Consider the following 21,725-nt stretch of genomic DNA (forward strand, 5'->3'; position numbering starts at 1 on the left):
TTCTTCTGGAGGTTCTAGAGGAGAATCTGTTTGCTTGCATTTTTCCAGCTGCTGTAGGCTGTCCACCTTCCTTGGCTCATGGCTCCCTTCCATTTTTAGAGCCAGCAATCATCATTCTGACTTCTGCTTTCATTATCACATCTCCTTCTCTGACTCTTCTGTCTGCTTCTGTCACTTAAAATACCCTTATGGTTACATTGGGCCCAACCAGATAATCCAGGATAATCTATCCATCTAAAGATCCTAATCACATCTACATTTGTCATATAAGGTTACATATTCAAAGGTTCAGGGATTCAGATGTGGACATCTTTGGGGGGCTGTTATTCCATGTACCACAACCCTCTTGCCCAGGAATCAATGAGAGGATGATCAGCAGTCAGGTTTACCTTGGAGTTGGCCAGAATGTGTTTGTGATGCCTATAGCACCTAGATTGGCATTCATCAGCTTGCACAAAAGGAAGTAGAAATAAAATCTGCCAAATGCCTACTCTCCTGAAAACTGTAGATTCTTAGGGCTCAAAGACATTAGAGAACTTAATTGAAATAATCCCAAATAAGCAGATCATTTCATCCATAAAATGGAAATATCAGTTATATTCTGTGACATAATATTGTGACTTGAAGAATTTGAATCTTCAAAAAATTGTTTTTTAAAAAAATATTTTGTTTATTTATTTATTTGTTTAGAGAGAGAGAGAGAGAGTGTGTGTGTGTGAGTGGGAGGAGGGGCAGAAGGAGAGGGAGAGAGAGAATCCCAAGCAGACTTGCTGCCAAGCGGGGAACGCCATAGAAAGGCTCGATCTCAGGACCCTGGGATCATGACTTGAGCTGAAGTCAGATGCTTAACTGACTGAGCCACCCAGGGACCCCCCCCCCAATTCTATGTTTTAGCCTAGAGATTTATTAAAAATTATTTGGAAACATTTCATTAAATTTGTTTACCTTTTTCTTCAAGGGGAGAAGAGAAGGAAAGAACTCATATTTATTGATAATTATTGTTTTTTGAGAATTTGAAAGCTTAATATTCTGTGTGACTGCATATACCATTTCATTTAACTATATAGCTGCATTCATCTGGCCTTTTGTATTCCTGGGTTTTTCTGGATAATAGAATTATCCTATTTTACATAGGAAATTTTATCTTCCTCTGTAGCAATAGGAGTGATCATGGATCATGTTGACACCATTGTGCAGGCACCTAATTTCCTTTAATGTTACAAGGTGTTCAGCCATGACCTATTTACTGTGTCATCCCCTTCCTTCATGCCCTCCTTTTACCTTAAAGTCATTGTCATATTTTCACCAATAATAAATGGACTTGTTGTTTCAGCGGTTGGTGACTTTCAAGGATGTGGCCATCGACTTCTCTCAGGAGGAGTGGGAATGCCTTAACTCCACTCAGAGGGACTTGTACAGGGATGTGATGTTGGAGAATTACAGTAACCTGATCTCCCTGGGTAAGATCATCTTCTACAATACTCAGAACTTGTCTCCCGTATTTTCTGCCTGTGTCATTATGATTTTCTGGTTTTTATTCCCTAAGGAAAGGTTTGAGTTTTTTGGAGATAGAAGTGTAACCAAACTCAAGTAGTTCACTGCTTGTTGTGTACCAAATTGCACACAATCCAAGGAAATGTTGAAAGCAAAGAACTTTTTATTACTTGTTACAAGTAAGGAAACCAGGAGATCGTTCTGAAAGCACTGTCTCCCTGTGGGGTTAGTACAGGAAGTTTTTATGCAGGGCGCAGGGGCAGGGAGCTCATATGGGCACTTCTGGTCCAGTTGCACATGTCCAGCATTTCAACGTGCCAGTGTGTACATGTATGTTCAAAAAATGGCACAAAACTCTACTCATAGGAAGAGATCTTAGTAGTATTTTTTTTTAAGATTTTATTTATTTATTTGACAGAGAGAGAGAGACAGCGAGAGAGGGAACAGAAGCAGGGGGAGTGGGAGAGGGAGAAGCAGGCTTCCCACGGAGCAGGGAGCCCGATGTGGGGCTCGATCCTAGAACCCTGGGATCATGACCTGAGCCGAAGGCAGACAATTAACGACTGAGCCACCCAGGCACCCCCTTAGTAGTATTTTTTAAAATTTAAATTCAATTAGCCAACATGTAGTACATCTTAGTATTACAGTGAGCTAAAGGTAACTTCAGGTCAGCTCAGGGGGGCTTCTGGGCAGGTCCTCAGCTCCCTTCTGGCTCAAACTGACTCACATCAGGGGCTATTGGGCTAGACACACTTAGCAAGGGGCTATCAGGTAAAACATCTACTTAGGTGTCTCCTTTGCTGGAACTGTTGGTTCTGCAAAACAAGACACCTTCCTTCCCTGCTTTTGTCCCTTCTCTTCCTCCTTTCCACTGATAACTTTAAGACACATTTAGTATTTGAATAACTTCCCCTTGCATCCTAGATAACAGAAGTAGACAGCTCCACTGTGTATGCTTTCTTATTTCTCATCCTTCAGACCTTCACATTTTCCTCTGTCACTTCCTTCAGTGTCTCTCTTTGATGACCAATGGACTGGATTTGAATCTGGGACTCCCATACCATGATCATATCCCATTTCTTTTCTTTTAAGCTGGATGTTCGATCCCTAAACCAGATGTATTTTCTTTATTGGAGCAAGGGAAGGACCCCTGGATGGTGATGAGAGCCATGACAAGAAGAAGGAGCTCAGGTGAATAAAGAGCTAGTCACATAAGAGCAGCTCTTGCTGATAATAATACAGCTGGTCTGTGAGGTGGCAGTACTTTGAGATGTTTGTGTGAAGCTCTGTCTTCAAAGGCCTGCTGAAAGAAGTCTAAGGTCTCAGCAGGAGGGTGATATCAATATGAGTTCTCAAAGGAACTTCCCTTCCAACTCACATTCACTACTCTTCCTCTCTCATATTCCCCTTTTGTTTTAATGAAGAAGCTACCTTTGGTTTCTTCCAGAGATAATTCTCTTCTTTCTTTTTTTAATTGAGTTGGTATCTCCAGCCAGCAAGTGTTTGTTGAGAGCTTGCTGTGTTCTTAGATTAGGGTAATCAGGGATGATCTCCCAGAGGAGCTAATTTTGAACTGAGGCCTAAATGAAATTAGCCATGCCAAAAATCTGTTTAGGCAGATGGAACAGAAGTGCAGAGGTCCTGAGGAAATGCTGAACTTCACTTATTTGAGGATCAGCAGGAAGGTTGTGTGGTTAGAATGAAGAGAGTGAAAGTGGAAATTAATGATGAAGTCAGAGAAATAGGCAGAGAACAGGTCGTATAAGGCCACAAAGGCCATTGCAAGGAATGAGATTTTATCCTAAGCGTGATAAGAAGCCCTTGGAGGGTTTTGTGCAGGTGAGTAGGGGATCTTTGTTTAAAGATCACTCTGGGTGCTTGTGTAGAATGAGGATAAGAATGAAAGCAGGAAGACCAGTTAGAGGACTAGTTCAGGATTCCACATTAGAGATAATAGTGGCTTGGAATGGGGTTTAATATGTGAAGGTGCTGAGAATGTGTTATAGTCTGGTTATATTTGATGGTAAAATTAATAGGATTTGCTGAAGGATTAGAAATAGAAAGAGGTATCAGAGTTTGGAAGCTTGCAGAAGGAAGTCAAGAATAATGCATTTGAGATGGCCATTAAATATCCTTAATAGAGAAGTTAGAGAAGCATTTAAAAGGCTGCAGGATGGTAGTCAGGACTGAGGAATAAATATGAGGTTAATCTCTGGATTATGGGGTTAGATGAGATTATGGAGGGAATTGATCTAGATGGAAGTCAAGGTGAAGTCCAGGGGCTAAACCATGGGGCATTCCAGCACTTAGCTAGGAAAAGGAAAATGATCCAGCAAAGGAAATTCAGGAGTAACTTAAGCAACCTATGATCTAGGATGCAATCAGGAATGCAGAGGACGGGAAGCCAATGACAAACACAAGGAGGGAGCAGTTAACTGTGAGAGATGCTGCCATGAGGTCAAGGAGGATGAAGGATGAGACCTGGCTATTGGATTTGGCAAGACAAAGGGGACTGGTGACCCAGACAGAGTAGGTTTGGAAATGAGAGGAATGACAACCTGACTGTAGAGGATTAAGAAGAGAATAAATAAGCCAACAATAAAAACTGTTGTGGGACAGTGACTTAACTCACCAGGCAGTGTTGAGGGCCCATTTGAGGAATTCTCAAAAGTACAAATAGAGTTTTAAAATGTATTAGAAGTTTTTAATAATAGTGCTGTGATAATTAGGACAAAGAAGTGTGATTCAAGTTTGTATATGTAGTACTATTTCAACTGCATAAAAGTGCAAGGAAAAAAGCCTAGAAGGAAATATGACAAAAATGTTAAGTTCTAAGGGTGGGAGAGAAAGGGGGGAAAATCACTGACAGGAAATAACAGACATCTCTTTTGAGAAGTTTTACCAGGAAGGAGTACAGTAAATGAATAGGAGCTGCAGGATGAACCGTACAATCAGAGAAGTTGTTTTGTTTTGATTTCAAAGGAGTCTTTAAGAATGAGATAAATATTGGAGAGATGGTACGAGAGTAAGTGATCAGGAAATATGGGTGTTAGTGATCAGAAAGGATGGTTACTCGAAATTGAGATTTTGGAGGTCTTGCCATAATTGGAAATAACAAGGTCTATTATGTCTACTGTGGGGGGAAGGTAAGTGGAATGAGGTAGAGGAAAATAGTGCTTCAGAGGAAGCAGTGTGCTCAAAGTTGCAAACAGAGCAAGAGGTGAAGAGAACACACAGAAGGGAAGGAGGCTGAGGTTGCAGAGTATTTGCAGAAAGTATACTGTGAGTTCCTGAAGGCCTGCTGGTTAGAGAGCAAGAGAATACTGTATCACAATAAAAGATGTCTAGACCTGGAATAGGATGAGAGTCTTAGTGTTGAACAAGGATGCAGGAAACCAGGGCTTTCCAGGAGTACTGGGATACCCAGGTATCCCAATTCCAGGATTGGTCCTGGAGTAGTTTCTCTGGGGAAGATGAGTACTTCTTCCTATTATAACCTAAGGGCAGTGGCATTGTTGGACTAAGAGCTGATGGAAGTCAAGCCTTCCTGGGAGAAGCCAGCATTAATAGCAGGATATGAAGGTCTTACCAACATCCAAAGCTCTGGGGGCTTCTCTTGTAGGCTGCAGTGGGTGGAGTGGCTGTCTTAATATAAGAGAGAATTACAGGTGCAACATTGCTGGAGTCTGGGATTGGGGACAGCTTTTCAGGAATAGCAAAGGGACGTGAAGTTTCAGGTGAGCCCCGAAAGGATGTAAAACAGGTAGGGAGGCTGAGGGTAGAGGGAAGGAGCATTCCTGGCAGAGGCAACAGTGTACTGAAGGCTATAGGAGGATGGAGCTTGGTGTAATAATGAGGTATTCAAAGAAGGCCCTTATAGTTGGAGCCTAGTGAGGGACAGATGCCAGGTGTGAGTTTGGAGAGTCTGGCAGGGTCTAGGCCAGGAAGAACCTTCTAGGGGTTATAAAAATGACTTGGTAGAGGTGCTTGGGTGGCTCAGTTGGTTAAGCATCCAATTCTTGATTTTAGCTCTGGTCATGATCTTGAGGTCCTGGGATGGAGCTACATCATTGGGATCCACGTTCAGTGGGGAGTCTGCTTGAGGATTCTCTCCCTCTTCCTCTGCCCCTCCTCCCACTTGGCACACGTGCTTTTTCTCCCTCTCTAAAATAAATAAATAAATCTTTAAAAAATGACTTGTGGAAAAAAAATGACTTGTGGGTTATGAGCAGCATTTAAAAAATTTTTTTTTGGTTTTGTTTTGTTTCTTAAAGAAAATAACAGAAGAGAAAAAACTTTTTTTCTTTAAAGATTTTATTTATTTATTTGACACACAGAGAGACAGCGAGAGAGGGAACACAAGCAGGGGGAGTGGGAGAGGGAGAAGCAGGCTTCCTGCGGAGCAGGGAGCCCGATGCGGGGCTCGATCCCAGGACCCTGGGATCACGACCTGAGCTGAAGGCAGACGCTTAACAACTGAGCTACCCAGGTGCCCCCAGAAGAGAAAATTTAAAAAAAAAATCAAAATGCATCCCATGTAGCAAAGATAATTTCATGACCTATTTGTTTTATGTTTGTGTATTTGATCATAATATAATATGTATTTCTTATCTTTGAATTTTGTCCCCAAAGCATTTGCAAGCTAATGAAGAATCTTAAGTAGGACATTTGAAACAATGCAATTTACATATTTAATATATCATTCTTGACTGCCAGATGGAGATTAGAAGAAAGGGTCTCAGGACATGATTGAGTAGGTTATTGTTCAAACAAGAGGTTCAAACAAGAGGTGCTTTGGCTTTCTTGGAGTGTTGATAGTGGCACTGGGGATAAGAAACAGATTCAAGAGCAATTTAGTAGATCAGTTCAGCAGGAGTTGAGGGGGGCAAGAATGAAAGAGGTCTCCCCAAATGACTTCTGCTTTTCAGACTCCATTTTGTCATCCTAAGCCATTACCTCTTTTTCAGTTTTCTCATTTTTTCTTCCATTAATTTAATGACAACAAAAATAACAGTTTAATCATGTTATTATAACTTGGAGAGCAGTTGAGTCAAAACTGGATTTATTTGATCCTTACAGTGTTCCCTTAATCACCATATTCCAGTTGGTTTCTTTCCTAGTGTTTTGTAAACCATATTGTGCTTCTCTTTCAAAAACAAAGTACAAGCCAGATATCTCATCCCAGTAAATTTTGCTGACAGGAGTTGATGTTAAACTGAGCTGCCTGGGGGTTTTTTGTTGTTTATAATTTTTTTTGTTTATAATTTCTTTCTGCTTTTCAGCAAAAGCATGTTTTCCTTGGATTTCTTTTTTTTTTTTTTTTTTTAAGATTTTAGTTATTTATTCATGAGAGACAGAGGAGCAGAGAGAGAGAGAAGCAGAGGGAGAAGCAGGCTCCCAAGGAGCAGGGAGCCCGATGCGGGACTCGATCCCAGGACCCTGGGATCACGACCTGAGCCGAAGGCAGACACTTAACCATCTGAGCCACCCAGGCGCCCTCCTTGGATTTCTGACTCATTTCTTTTTTAAAAAAATTTTTAGAGTGGGGAAGGGCAAAGAGAAGGTGAGAGAGAGAATCTTAAACAGTGTCCATGCCCAGCACAGAGCCCGATGGGGGGCTCAGTCTCACAACCCTGAGATCATGACCTGAGCTGAAATCAAGAGTCAGATGTTTAACCGACTACACCACCCAGGAGTCCCTCTGATTCATTTCTAAAGACTATTTAAACTTGATTTTGCTGATTTATGTTGATTTTCTTTCTTAATATCATCCTCTGTTACATTCTACAGCCTATGTGCAGTGTTGTCAGAGACTGTGCATCATGCTCCAGTCATCTTGGATAGTGTTCTTCTGCATTTAAAGGTTATAGCTATCCATCTTTGTTCAGAATAACTTAAAACTTTCTTTACTGTGTAAACTTGTCACTCTTTCTAGAATATTTTAGAGATGCTTTTCTGGGAAATACAACATTTGACCTTGAGTGGAATGTACTGGGAAGGAAGACCTGAAAAAATGTATAAAGGGAAGAAAATATTGTGTATGCTTTCTGTGTTCTGGGGAATATAAACAGGCATATTTTTTCTACACTTGTAAAGCTTGAGGAGTAGGAAGACCAACATAAACAAATGAAATATAATTCTAGAATTGGAAAAATTGAAACAAGAATGAGGAATAAGGTACAAGTATAGAGATTAAGATAAAGCACAGACTCAATTAGAGTTTTCCGGGATAGTCTTTCTGAGCAGCTGCCATTTAAGTTAGGACATTTCAGACAAAAGGAATTGGCCAGGCAGAGAGCATTTCTGGCAGATGGAACAGCATGTGAGAGTCTGAAATGAGAAGGAATTTTATATGTTCCAGGAACTTAAATAAAGCCAGTAAGGTTAGAGCATTGTTTCTGAAGATAGGAATGGTTCAAAATGAGGTCAGAAAGGTAATCAAGGAATGGATCATGCAGGGGCTTTTAGTCCGTGAACAGGAATTTGGATTTTATTTGAAATAGAAGGGGTAAACCATTGAAAGGTTTTAAGCTGTATTTTCAAACCTCTTTCTATACCAGAAGCATCTGGGGAGATTGATAAATGAAGGAAAATTTGCATTTTTAAAGTTGCTGACAAATATTGAGCGTCAATATGCAGGTAATGGTTCTAGGCAGTAAAAATAAAGCAGAGAATGAAGCAAAGTCATTGCTTTGATTAAGCATGGGGGGGACAGACAAGGAACTTTAAAAATAGTATATCCATTAGTAATAAATGTAATATAGGTGCAATTCTATATTGGATGTTTTGATAATGTGACATTTGAGCAGAAAACTGAAGTGAGAGAGCAGATATCTGGGGAAAGAGCATTCCAAAAGGTAAACACAGAGGCACATGCTTGGCATTTTTGAACAGCAAGGAAGCCATTGTGGTGAGAACAGAATGAATAATTAGGAGTGGTAAGAGATGACATCAGAGAAGGGCAAACTCATGTAGAGTAAGGTCTTGTGGGCCATAATAAGTAAGGACTTTGGGTATTATTCTGAGATGGTAAACTCTTAGAAGATTTTTGCAGGGGAGTAATGTGATATGAATTACCTTTTTTTAAAGATTTTATTTATTTGTTTGACAGAAAGAGACAGCTAGAGAGGGAACACAAGCAGGGGGAGTGCGAGAGGGAGAAGCAGGCTTCCCATTGAGCAGGGAGCCCAATGTGGGGCTGGATCCCAGGACCCCCGGGATCATGACCTGAGCCGAAGGCAGACACTTAACGACTGAGCCCCCCAGGTGCCCCTGAATTACAGTTTAATTTTTTAATTTTTTTTAAAGATTTTTTTTTAATTTATTCATTTGACAGAGAGAGAGATAGCGAGAGCAGGAACACAAGCAGGGGCAGTGGGAGAGGAAGAAGGGCTCCCGCTGAGCAGGGAGCCCGATGCGGGGCTTGATCCCAGGACCCTGAGACCATGACCTGAGCTGAAGGCAGACGCTTAACGACTGAGCCACCCAGGTGCCCCTGAATTACAGTTTTAAAGAATTCTTCTGGCTTCTATGTGAAGAACAAAGGGTAGGGGCCAAGTTCAAGGAACAGAGACCAGTCAAGAGGCTATTACAGTGAGAGACAGGTGGTTTGGCCTAGGGCAATAGTAGTGGTTATGGTCAGATACTTGATAAACTTTAATAGGAGAAGTAATAGGACTTGTTGATAGATTGGATATCTACCCAGACATTTGATCGAATGTTTCCGGGGGATGGTTTTTGCTGTTATTTTGTAAGCTTCCTTGGTTGGATTCTAATCCACTCCAAAGTTTTAAGAACCACACACTTAAACTGTTTCTCTGATTTCTTTCCTCCCTATAAACTCCCCTTATTCTATGTTTTCTCCTTGTGCCTTTTATTTTAATTGCACAAAATATTTCAGCACTGTTTAAACCATTCCGTTCTTATAAGAATTTTTACTTTTTCTATGATTTTTACTTTAGAAGTTTCATTTCTCCTTGTAAACAGAAGCAGCAGGAATTTGCTTTCTTGTTATCTTCCAGACTTGAAATCCAGTTGTGAGACCAAAAAGTCATCTCCAGAAAAGGGAGCTTATGAGATGGAATCACTGCAATGGGAGAGTATGAGTCAACCTATCAGTCATAACCTTGATTACAATGGTCTTAGAGATACGATGGAGGGCAAAGGAAAGTTTGAGGGTCAACAGAAAAGTCAGGAAGGACTTTACATGCACATGAAAATTACCTGTGGCGAAAAGCCCACTCAAAGCCATTCTATGTCACCTATTCTTCATCAGATAAATCCTACCAAGGAAAAATTGTACAAACGTAAGGAATGTGAACAAGCTTTCAACTACCTGTCATGCCTTACTCAACATGAGAAAAGCCATAATAAAGAAAAACACTCTGAAGTTAAGAAACATAGGAAGACCTTCAGCAAAAAGCCAGCCTATATTCAACATCAGAGGATTCAGAATGGTGAAAAGCCTTATGAGTGTATGGAATGTGGGAAGGCTTTTGGCCGTAGTTCTGATCTGATTCAACATCAGAAAATTCATACTAATGAAAAACCTTACCAGTGTAAGGCATGTGGGAAGGCTTTTATTCGCAGTTCACAGCTCACTGAACATCAGAGAGTTCATACAGGAGAGAAACCATATGAATGTAAGAAATGTGGAAAAGCCTTTAGTTATTGTTCACAGTATACTCTCCATCAGAGAATTCATAGTGGTGAAAAACCCTATGAATGTAAGGAATGTGGGAAGTCCTTTATGCTTGGCTCTCAACTCACTTACCATCAGAGAAATCATAGTGGTGAGAAACCCTATGAGTGTAAGGAATGTGGAAAGGCCTTTATTCTTGGTTCACACCTTACTTATCATCAAAGAGTTCATACTGGTGAAAAGCCTTACAGATGTAAAGAATGTGGGAAGGCCTTTTTATGTGCCTCCCAACTTAACGAACATCAGAGAATCCATACAGGTGAGAAACCCTATGAATGTAAAGAATGTGGGAAGGCCTTTTTCCGTGGCTCACAACTAACTTACCATCTGAGAGTTCATACAGGTGAGAGACCCTATAAATGCAAAGACTGTGGGAAAGCCTTTATTTCTAATTCTAATCTTACTCAACATCAGAGAATTCATACAGGTGAAAAACCCTATAAATGTAGAGAATGTGAGAAGGCCTTTATTTGTGGCAAACAACTTAGTGAACATCAGAGAATTCATACAGGTGAGAAACCCTTTGAATGTAAGGAGTGTGGAAAGGCTTTTATTCGTGGTGCATATCTTACTCAACATGAGAAAATTCATGGTGAGAAGCATTATGAATGTAAGGAATGTGGGAAGACCTTTTATCGTGCCACACAACTTATATATCACCAGAGAATTCATACAGGTGAGAAACCCTACAAATGTAAGGAATGTGACAAGGCTTTTATTTATGGCTCACAACTTAGTGAACACCAGAGAATTCATAGAGGTGAAAAACCCTATGAATGTAAGCAATGTGGGAAGGCCTTTATTCGTTGCTCACATCTTACTGAACATCTAAGAACTCATTCCGGTGAGAAACCCTATGAATGTAAGGAATGTGGGAAGGCCTTTAGTCGTGGCTCAGAACTTACTCTACATCAAAGGATCCATACTGGTGAGAAACATTATGTGTGTGTTCAATGTGGTAAAGACTTTAGACGTCATTCACAACTTGCTCAGCATATGAGGCTTCATAATTGAAAAAGCTTTGAATATGATTTAATATAAGAAAGGCTTTAATGTCTTCAACACCTCTGGAATGCTAGAGAACCCATATTATGTTCGTAATGAATTTAGGACATCCTTCTGTTTGTGCTCAAAATCAACTGATTTTTAGAAAGCCTGTATTAATGACGGCAGAAATAACTTCTGGAACCCATTATACAGTTTTAAGAATCTCTATAACCTTGGAATGGAATGCTGGAGTATATCCTTTATTGAGCACCATCTCTATTTCACCATTTCCTGTGAAATTGGAGAAGTTACTTAACCTCTTTGTGCCTCAGTTTCTTTGTGTAAAATAATGTAATGATATCACATTGATTAAATTATAAATGATTATGCACCTCCCTTTGGATAGTATCTGATACTCAGTTATCTGTTATTATTTCTACTATCATCATTATTATATGCTATTAGAGAAGTCAAATGGTAAGAATATTTTTGAGTACAGTAAGATGTAAGCATTTTATTACCATCTATTCCCTTTTTTGTTTTTGTTTTAGATTTTATTTATTTGAGAGAGAGAGCACATGCGCACAAGTGAGTGCAGGGTGTAGCTGAATGGGGAGCCCGATGGGCTCAATCCCAAGACCCCAGGATCATGACCTGAGCCAAAGGCAGATGCTTAACCAACTGAGCCACCTAGGTGCCTCCCTTTTTGTTTTGTTTTTGCCATCTATCCCTTTTTGAACACCAGATAATTTATCCTATGACAGAAGCTTTAGAATATAATAAGGGCAGGAAGCTCTCCATTTTAGAGCTCATAAATTTTGCTGCACCAGATAATTCATACTGCAAACAAGTTATAGAAGAAATTCCTTTAGAGTTATAGAGCTTTTTTATAAAATCAAGGAGAGGTGATTTTTCTAAAGCAAATTCCAAAAGCAGAAGTTATTATTCCACATTTTCTAATTACTACTTTAAGAGAAAAATAATATATCAACAAAATGATACCAAGTAGCTCCATTAAAAGAAAAAAAAACTACTAAAAGAAGAAAAACTATGGGGGCGCCTGGGTGGCTCAGTGGTTAAGTGTCTGCCTTCAGCTCAGGTCATGGTCCCAGGGTCCTGGGATCGAGCCCCGCATCGGGCTCCCTACTCGGCGGGAAGCCTGCTTCTCCCTCTCCCACTCCCCCGCTTGTGTTCCCTCTCTCGCTGTGTCTCTCTCTGTTAGATAAATAAAATCTTTAAAAAAAAAAAAAAGAAAAACTATGTAAATTATTACCATCTTAAATGAGAAATCAAAATTTGCCAACTACAGTTTTTTCTCGTTATCTGTATCTAATCCATTCCTGATAATATGTTGAATAGTACATTTTCAGATGCCCAAATCTCAGTCTACATTGCATTATTTTAAATGGGAAAAATGATAATATGTTTCCAGCCCATTCAAATGTCTTGATTAGGTTTAAATTCAACTTAAACCACCTACTTGATTTCTCTCAGAGATTTCAGAATAATATAAAACATTTAAAACCCAGTAAACAAGTAAATAATTAGCAGATGATTGTGCATGCAATGATTTTATTTTTTTAAAAGATTTTATTTATTAGAGAGAGAGAGCACATGGGCAGCGGGAGGGGGAGAGGGAGAGGGAGAAGCAGAAGCAGACTCCTTGCTGAGCAGGGAGCCCGACATGGGGCTCAATCCCAGGACCTGAGATCATGATCTGAGCCAAAGGCAGATGCCTCACCCACTGATCAACCCAGGCGTCCCTGCTTGCAGTGATTTTAAACACAAAGTATGGATTATGTTTTCCTTCTACGCTTCAAGAAACAGATACTATGATATAAATAATGAAATGCATTAGTACATAATAGACACAAATAACAATTAAGAAAATAAAATAATAATAATAAAAGTAAAACAAAAACCACTGATAGAACAATTGAAACAGAAGTTCCCAAAACAATAGTTACCTTTTCTACATGTGATGCACCTTGCTGTTTTCTATTACAGTGTCTGTAATAAACACTACAGCCTTACCCGTTGTCTTCACAACTTAATACTGTTCATTATCCCCACTCTGAAAAACACTGGTTTTACATTTATATTACAAAATTATAATCCCGGGGCCCCTCAGTGGCTCAGTCGGATCTGACTCTTGATTTTGGCTCAGGTCATGATCTTGAAGTGGTGAGATTGAGCCCTGCATAGGCCTCTGTGCTGAGCATGGAGCCTGCTTGGGATTCTCTCTCTGTCTCTCCCTCTGCCCCTCCCTGCCTTCCCCCCCCCAGTATGCCCCATGCATGCATGCGCTCTCTCTCAAATTATAATCCAAATGCTAATTCGCCATTTTTAAAAGTGAAAAAGAAAAAAAGATGATTGAGAACCATTAGAACTTCCCTGAATCATTAGAGTAAGCACTGTGATGCTAATGCAGTCATGCATTCCCTGCTCAGATTGGACAAACTATGGCATCATTACCACACTGAATTTAAAGAAAATGTAAATAATGAAATGTAAGTAAAATGTTATTTGCTACATTGATCTTAAGTCATTTATATACATCTGGCATGTAACATATTTGCATATTGGCAGAAAATACCCAGAACCAAAATCTCCCAAAATATGTTCAAAACGTAATAATCTCCAAATACCACTGGAGAAGAGGGGCCTGTCTCATTGTATACTGCAGTGTATAACCAAATTCCCTTGCTGGCCAATGAATTCCACTTTGAACAAGCCAAATTAAAAGGTTGTGAGAAGACCTACAATAAAGAAAATATTACCATTGTTTAACCCATTGTTTACCAGTCCTAACCATGAATCCTTTCTCTTCCGCAATACTTACTATCTTTGGATTATGAACACACTTTGAGAAATCCATTGCTGACCAAAAGGAATAATTATAAGAGGAAATTTAAGGCATTATGGCAGTTAATTAAATTTGGCGGGTGCTGTAGTACTTTTCTGTTCTACAATTAGTACACTATACAGGAAAAGTTCCTCTAGCTCAAGTTTTCACAACCCTTTCCCTAGTCTCTTGACCTAGATTGATTTAGTTAGATTTTTATTCTTTATGCTATTGTTATGAGATTGTTTAATGTGAAACTTGAATGAATATTAATTATCTCAGTACTTTATATTTATTTCATAAATTGTTTGAAACTTAGAATTTCCCTATTGAGGTAATGGTGAGGGGATAGGAATGTACACTAATCAAAGAATTAATAAAGACAAACAGAAGTGGCTGCTATGCTGATTTAGTTGCTACTTTAAGATATATTGATACCATCACACCCATTCAAAATTAAGCTTTATTTCCCCTACATGCATACAATTCTTTTCAAAGGTCATTACATTCCTCTTATATAGTTACATAACAAAGTTTAACCCATGCCAAAGAAATAGTGCAAATTAAAAAGAATCATGTTCACTACCTCCCGCCCATCTACTGTCAAAACTTTGGTTTTTTATCTTGTGACGTTTCCCTCTGTTCTCAAATATGGTCCACCTTTGAGTCTAAAAAAAAATAATGTTTTAATGGAATAACTGTCCACTGTAACTTGTTTTAACTTTTTATTGTAGAACATTTCAAGCATATAACAAAAATAGGATAGTAAAATGAACAGCCATATACCTGTCACATAATTTTTATTTTTTAATTTTAAATCTAATATAGATAACATACAGTATTACATATTTTTAATAATCACTCCTATTTTACCTTTCTTGTTAATCTTCCAAATATTTTTGGCTGGGATATTTTAAAGCCAAACCAGTATATTTTAGCATTTCCCCTCTACATATTTCAGTATGTATCTTGAACAGATAATTAATGATTATAGTTGGTTTATTTGAGTCAGGATTTAAAAGACACCTGCTCATGGCATTTTGTTGGTATGTCTCATACACTTGCTTTTCTGACTTTTTAAAAAATGCCTACAGAACAAAACATGAACATAGTACCAGCAATGCCATGATAATATCCTCCCTATCCCCCCAAACTGAGTATTCAGGTTATTTCTCTGTTGCTGCAAACCACTGCAATAAATGTCCTTATATGCTTATTCTTGCACATTTGTGTTTTTATTTCTACAGAATGTATTCTTACAGATTAGACTAAATCAAATTATGTGTACATTTTAAATTTTAATAGATTGGGCCAGATTTTGAAACACTCAGTTTACATTCTCATAATTAATGTATGAGAGTGTTCATTCCCCATACTATCACCAGGAGCAAAAAATAAGGACTTCCTTTGGAGCCATGATGGAATAAAAAGTTTAAACAAGGACTGTTATCCCCAACAAAAGAAATACAAATGAAGTGAGCACTGTGAGCACACCAACTTTCTACCTGAAGACACGTTCTAAATAATGAGAAAAGTTATCCCAAACAGAGCATGTTGTTCTGACTGTGTTGAGAAGATGGAGATCAAAGAGATTGATGTGTCTGGAAGTTGCAGAGCAGTTCCAGAGAAAAGGAAGCTGTGCAGAGAATTTCAGAAATGTGTGAAAGGTCCTCTTCAGTCTTTCCTAATATTAAATAGTACATGTGTAGGGTGTGATTCTACGAGACTGGGCAAAGTGTAATCAGGGAGCTGCAAGTTGTAAAATGCCCAGAGCTGACACAGGGCAGAGATACTCTAATTTGGCCCCAGATGATCACCCATACCATTTGGTAGATAGCCCAGAAGAGTCACATGATAAGAGTAGAGGTCAACTATCTCTAAAGCACTTTAGACCTGTCCTAAACTGCTTTTTTAAAGTTTCAAAAGAATCAAGCAAGTAACCTAGCTGCCTATAGAGCAAAGCTCAACACTCTAAAAGAAATGTAACAATAGCCACCATTCAAAAATGTAAATTTCACAATGTCCAGTATCTATATAAAGAAGGAAAAAAAAAGTAACACAAAACCAGAAAAAAAAATCAGTTGGCCAACTGAAATGGTAGGAGAAATGCTATCAGTATAAAATTACAAAAGTTGTTATGCTCAATATGCTTAAGAATTTTTAAAAACCACAACATAATGAGGACAGATATGGAGGATACAAAATGGACCTTCTAGAAAAGAAAAATATCTGAGAAGAAAATTTTATTGGAGATTAAACACAGAGGAAGGAAAAATTCAGTGAACTTGAAAACATACCTGGAAAAATGAAGCACAGGGAGAAAAAGACTGAAAGAAAAGAGCCTTAGTGACCTGTAGGCAAATATAAAGCAGGATAAGATATATGTAAATGAGGTGTCAGCAAGATGGTAGAGTTGGTTGTCCTGGACCCTTCCCCCCCCAACACACTGATTCAGTAATTCTTGGAAAAATTTCCTTTGTGAGAAATCCAGAAACTAAGTGAAAGGCTTCTGCACCCAGGGAGAATGCAAAGCGAGACTCATCAAAACTCACAGGGATATATGGGACCCCTCCCACCAGAGTCCTGGTATATGGTGCAACACCATATGATCAGTGAGGGACCCTCTGGCTACCAGCTTCACCCAGGGGAGGGAAGGGGATGGTTTACCTATCCTGTACCTCATATTTCCTGAAGAAGTTCAAACACTGATTTTGGTCTTGCCAGCTGTGGAGTTTTGACAGGTTCAGTAAAATCTAGTCACTGGGTAGAAATGGAGATGGTGGGTTGGGCTGGTAGACCTTAACTCTATTCAGCACAGAGCAAACAGATGAAAAATCCCAGCCCTCAGCTTCCTCAAGGGGAAGAAAAGAGTTGATCTGTGTGTCCAACAACCCAATGTTGCCATGGCTGCCCAACAAACTGGGATTTACTTAATTTTAATGGGTCTAGCACAGTCTATCCACCTATGGGAGAACGGAGACAATGGTTTCAACTGATAAATGCCACAGCCTTCCATTGGTAGGTCAGCACAGAGGAAGTGGGCAAAAATAATAGCTGCTTACTTTTTCCTGGGGAAAGAAAGAGTACATACAGGTTCCCAGATAAAGATGGAGATTGGCAGAGAATTTAAACATATGATTCAACTATATATTGGATACAAGAGATACAGTTTAGGTTCAAATATCAAATTTCCATTATGACTGGAGAATATTCTTTGTATGACATAAATCCTCTTATATTTACTAAGACTTGTTTTCTAACCTAAAATATGCTTTGTCCTGGAGAAGATTCCATTTACACTTGAGAAAAATGTGTATTTTGCTGTTGCTGGTTGGAGTTTTCTATATATGTCTATTGAGCCTGCTTTGTTTATGGTGTTGTTTAAATCTTCTGTTTCCTTCCTTGAAGATCTTCTGTTATTCTCCAGTCATAATGGAATTATATTAGAAATGAATAATAGAAGGAAATTTGGGAAGTTAACAAATATGTGGAAACTAAACAACCTGCTTTTAACTAATGGGTCAAAGAAGAATTCAAAGAATTCACAAGGAAAATTCAAAAATGAAGAGGGAGATAAGATGGTGGCATAGTAGGAGGAGTCTAGACTCATCTCATCCTTCGAACACAACTAGATAACTATCAAATCATTCTGAATACTGAAGAAATCAACCTGAGGGCTGACAGAACAAACTCCAAAAGGGAGAGAAGAGGTGACATTGAGGAAGGTAGGAAGTGCAGAAATCGTGGTTTGGGGGAGAAATGGATCATGGGTGCTGCAGAGGGGAGGGAGCCCTGGTCAGAGAGAAAGGTGAAAGAGAGAGGAGCACACAGGGGAATGTACAAGGAGAACACTTCCCCAAAGCCGTTGGCTGGGAAAATGAGAGGAGCTGATTTTCATGAGTTTTGAAGTGGACTTCAAAACAGTGGGGCTTGAAGACTGGAGTTTTAAAGGTCAGCGGGCTTGTCTGGGTTAGAGACCTGAGGGCGCAGCCTGACTCCTGAAGAAAAGGCAGGCAAACAACGTGAGTGCAGATGACATGATCTGAGGCATGTCTAAGGCACCCAGGAGGGAGGAAAGGAGATTGTTTGCTCTTAGACTGCATCTGAGAGGTGGCGTTCACAGAGACACCTCTCTGGGGACTAAAGAGCTGGAAGGTGACATTTCCTTCCCTTGCTCCTCAGCAAAAACACAGAGCCACCTGACCAGGCCAGCTTGGCCCTGTCACTGGCTGCCTAGCCTGTTTGCTCCAAGTCCCATGCCCCTGCACTCTGGTGCAACTGCCCTTCTTGGTCAAACCTGCGTCTGACGCAGTGCAGTGAGACCCTCTCCCTGAAGACCAGCACAACCCCTGCCTACACCACATTCCTAAAGTTTGGAGTTTTAAAAGTCAGCAGGCTTGGCTTGGATAGACCCAAGGGGCACTGCTCTGCTCCTGGAGAGAAGGCAGGCAAACAACACTGAGACAGATAGTGCGATCTAATAAATGCCTGGGATGCACAGTGGGGAGATTATTTACCCTTCTGGGCATGCTTCTCTGAGAACAGCAAGCATGGAGACCCCTCTCCAGGGACAAAGAAGCTGCCTAGCACCATTTCTCTTCCCCACTGCTCAGCATAAGCACAGAACCACTTGTAGTAAACAGCACAGTGCCAACACTGGTTGTTGACTAACCTGCTTAAACCAAATCCCCTCCCTCCCACCTCCCATACTTGGCCAGTACTGCCCTTCTTGGGCAAGTGTGCCTCAGTCCCAGTGCAACAGGTCCCTTCCCCAGAACACCAGCAGAACCCCCGCACCCACATCATGTCTTCTGACCAGAGAGTTCTGCAAGGCTTCAGTTCTAGTGGAAGTAGCATCAGGTCTCATTTAACAGGTAGACCAGAGCACACCTAGGTAAAACTTGCCACAGTCTGGCCAAGGTCCAAACACTGCTCACTGAAGGCAAGCAGAGCCTCTGCAGATGGCTGGCCTGAAGGATAGAGCAGCCAAAACACAGCAGCAGAGTGCATGCAGCACATGCTAGAGACACTCCCCGAAGCATCCCCACTTAACACCCCACTTACATCAATGGAGAGATCATCCAAGCAGAAAATCAACAAGGAAACAATGGTTTTGAATGACACACTAGACCAGATGGACTTATCAGATATATTCAGAACATTTCATCCTAAAGTAACAGAATACTCATTCTTTTTGAGTGCACATGGGACATTCTCCAGAATAGATCACATACTAGATCACAAATAAGGCCTCAACAAATACAAAAAGGTTGAGATCATACCATGCATATTTTCTGATCACATTGCTATGAAACCTGAAGTAAACCACAAGAAAAAATTAGGAAAGACCAAAAATACATGGAAATTAAAGAACATGCTACCAAACAATGGGTCAACCAGGAAATCAAAGAAGAAATAAAAACTACATGGAAATAAATGAAAATGAAACACAATGGCCCAAAACCTCTGGGATACAACAAAAGCAGTCTTAAGAAGGAAGTTATAGTAATACAGGCCTACCTCAAGAAGCAAGAAAAAAAATCTCAAATAAATGACCTCACCTAACACCTCAAGGAGCTAGACAAAGAACAAATAAAGCCTAAAGCCAGCATAGGAAGGAAAATAAAGACTAGAGCAGAAATAAATGATATAGAAAATGATATATAAAAAAAATTCGATAAAACCAGGAGATGACTCTGAAAAAATTAATAAAATTGATAACCCCCTACCCAGACTTTTAAAAAAAAAAAAACCAGAAAGGACCCAAATAAATAAAATCATAAATGAGAGAGGAGAAATAACAAACACCACAGAAATACAATTATAAGAGAATATTATGAAAAATCATAAGCCAACAAATAGGACAACCTGGAAGAATGGATAAATTCCTAGAAACACATAAACCACCAAAACTGAAACAGGAAGAAATAGGAAACTTGAACAGACTGATAACTAGCAAATAAATTGAATCAGTAATCAAAAAACTCCCAACAAACAAAGTCCAGGGCCAGATGGCTTCACAGGTGAATTCTACCAAACATTTATTTTTTTTTTTAAGGATTTTATTTATTTCTTTGAGAGAGAGAGAGAGCATGAGCAGGGGGGAGGAGCAGAGGGAAGGGAGAAGCGGACTCTCCCCTGAGCAGGGAGCTTGATGCAGGACTCAATCCCAGGACCCTGGGATCATGACCTGAGCTGAAGGCAGATGCTTAACTGATTGAGCTACCCAGGTGCCCCTGATTTCAATTCTTTTAAACTTGTGAAGGTTTGATAAGAAGGTCTAGGATGTATTCTATCTTGCTATATGTTCTGTGGGCACTTAGAATGTGTATTTTGCTGTTGTTGGGTGAAGTGTCCTAAGTCAACTATAATTGTGGATTTGCCTACTTAATCCTTCTGTTCTATCAGTTTTTGCTTTACATATTTTGCAGCTGTGCTGTTTGGTATATATAAGTTTAGGATTGCTGTCTTCTGGGATTGACCCATTTATCATTATGTAATGTGGTTTTTTGGTCCATAATTTTCTTTGCTCTGAATTCTACTTTGGTATCAATATAGTCACCCTAGTTTTCTTGATTATTATTTGAATGGTATACCATTTTCCATCCCTTTACTTCAACCTGTTTCTATCACATTTGAAGTGATTTTTTTTTTCTTTTTTTGTCAACAGTATATAGTTGGGATATGTTATCCATTTTGCCAAACTCTTTTTAACTGATGTTTAGGTCATTTATATTTAATGTAATTAATGATGTGTTAGAATTTAAGTCTGCCATTTTATCATCTGTTTTCTGCTTATACTTTTTGGTTTTTGTGCCTTGGTTTCCCTTTCTTGCCTGCCTATGGATTACTTGAACATTTCTGGTATCTTTTTTAGTATCATTTTATTGGATATATATCTGCACAGATATTATATTAGTAATATTATATTACTGTCAACATTTGCCACTTCAAGTGGAATATAGAAACAGTACTATCTGTTAGATTACTTTACACTTTCCCCTTTATGATATACTTCTTTTAAACATTATCTTTACAAACTTTGAAAACCATATCAGAGCACATTTTCAGCCAACAAATATGATTTTAAAATGTTAAAAGAGGATAATCTAATATATGTACTCATATGTTTATAATTTTTGTTGCTTTTTCTTCATTCTTGAGGTACCAAGTTTTCTTGTTGTCATTTTCTTTCTGAATAAAGAAATTTCTTTATGAATTCTGTTAGAGCAGAACTGCTACTGACGAATTCTTGTTTTTCCTTCATCTGAGAATGTCTTCATTTTACCTTCCTTCCTGAATGATACTTTCACTGGTCAGAATTCTGGGTTGAAAGTTCTTTTCTTTTAGCAAAAAAAAAAGTTTTACTACTTCTCTCTGGCCTCACAGTTTCTAATGAGAAATCCACTGATAATCAAATCACTGTTGTGCTATAGCAGTGGTTCTCATTTAAAAACTGTTTTGCACCTGGGGGAACATTTGTCAATGTCTGGAGACATTTTTGGCTATCACAACTAGGAGTTGCTATTGGCTTCTATTGGGTACAGGCTAGGGATGTTGAGAAACATCCTGGGCGCCTGGGTGGCTCAGTTGGTTAAGTGACTGCCTTCGGCTCGGGTCATGATCCTGGAGTCCCTGGATTGAGTCAAGTCCCGCATCGGGCCCCCTGCTCGGCAGGGAGTCTGCTTCTCCCTCTGA

The 21,725-nt window shown here is 39.4% G+C and overlaps 1 protein-coding gene across 1 annotated transcript in view; it reads left to right on the top strand.

Annotated features, from left to right (window-relative positions):
* Window positions 1-21,725, top strand: part of LOC113935553 (zinc finger protein 850) — a 123,237-nt gene that overhangs the window by 43,765 nt on the left and 57,747 nt on the right. Inside the window, 3 exon segments of the mRNA XM_027617636.2 lie at window positions 1,334-1,460; window positions 2,587-2,685; window positions 9,516-11,213. Coding sequence (XP_027473437.2) covers window positions 1,334-1,460; window positions 2,587-2,685; window positions 9,516-11,213 — 1,924 coding nt within the window.

This window comes from Zalophus californianus, chromosome 17 (genome assembly GCF_009762305.2).
Source record: "Zalophus californianus isolate mZalCal1 chromosome 17, mZalCal1.pri.v2, whole genome shotgun sequence".
Lineage (NCBI taxonomy): Eukaryota > Metazoa > Chordata > Mammalia > Carnivora > Otariidae > Zalophus > Zalophus californianus.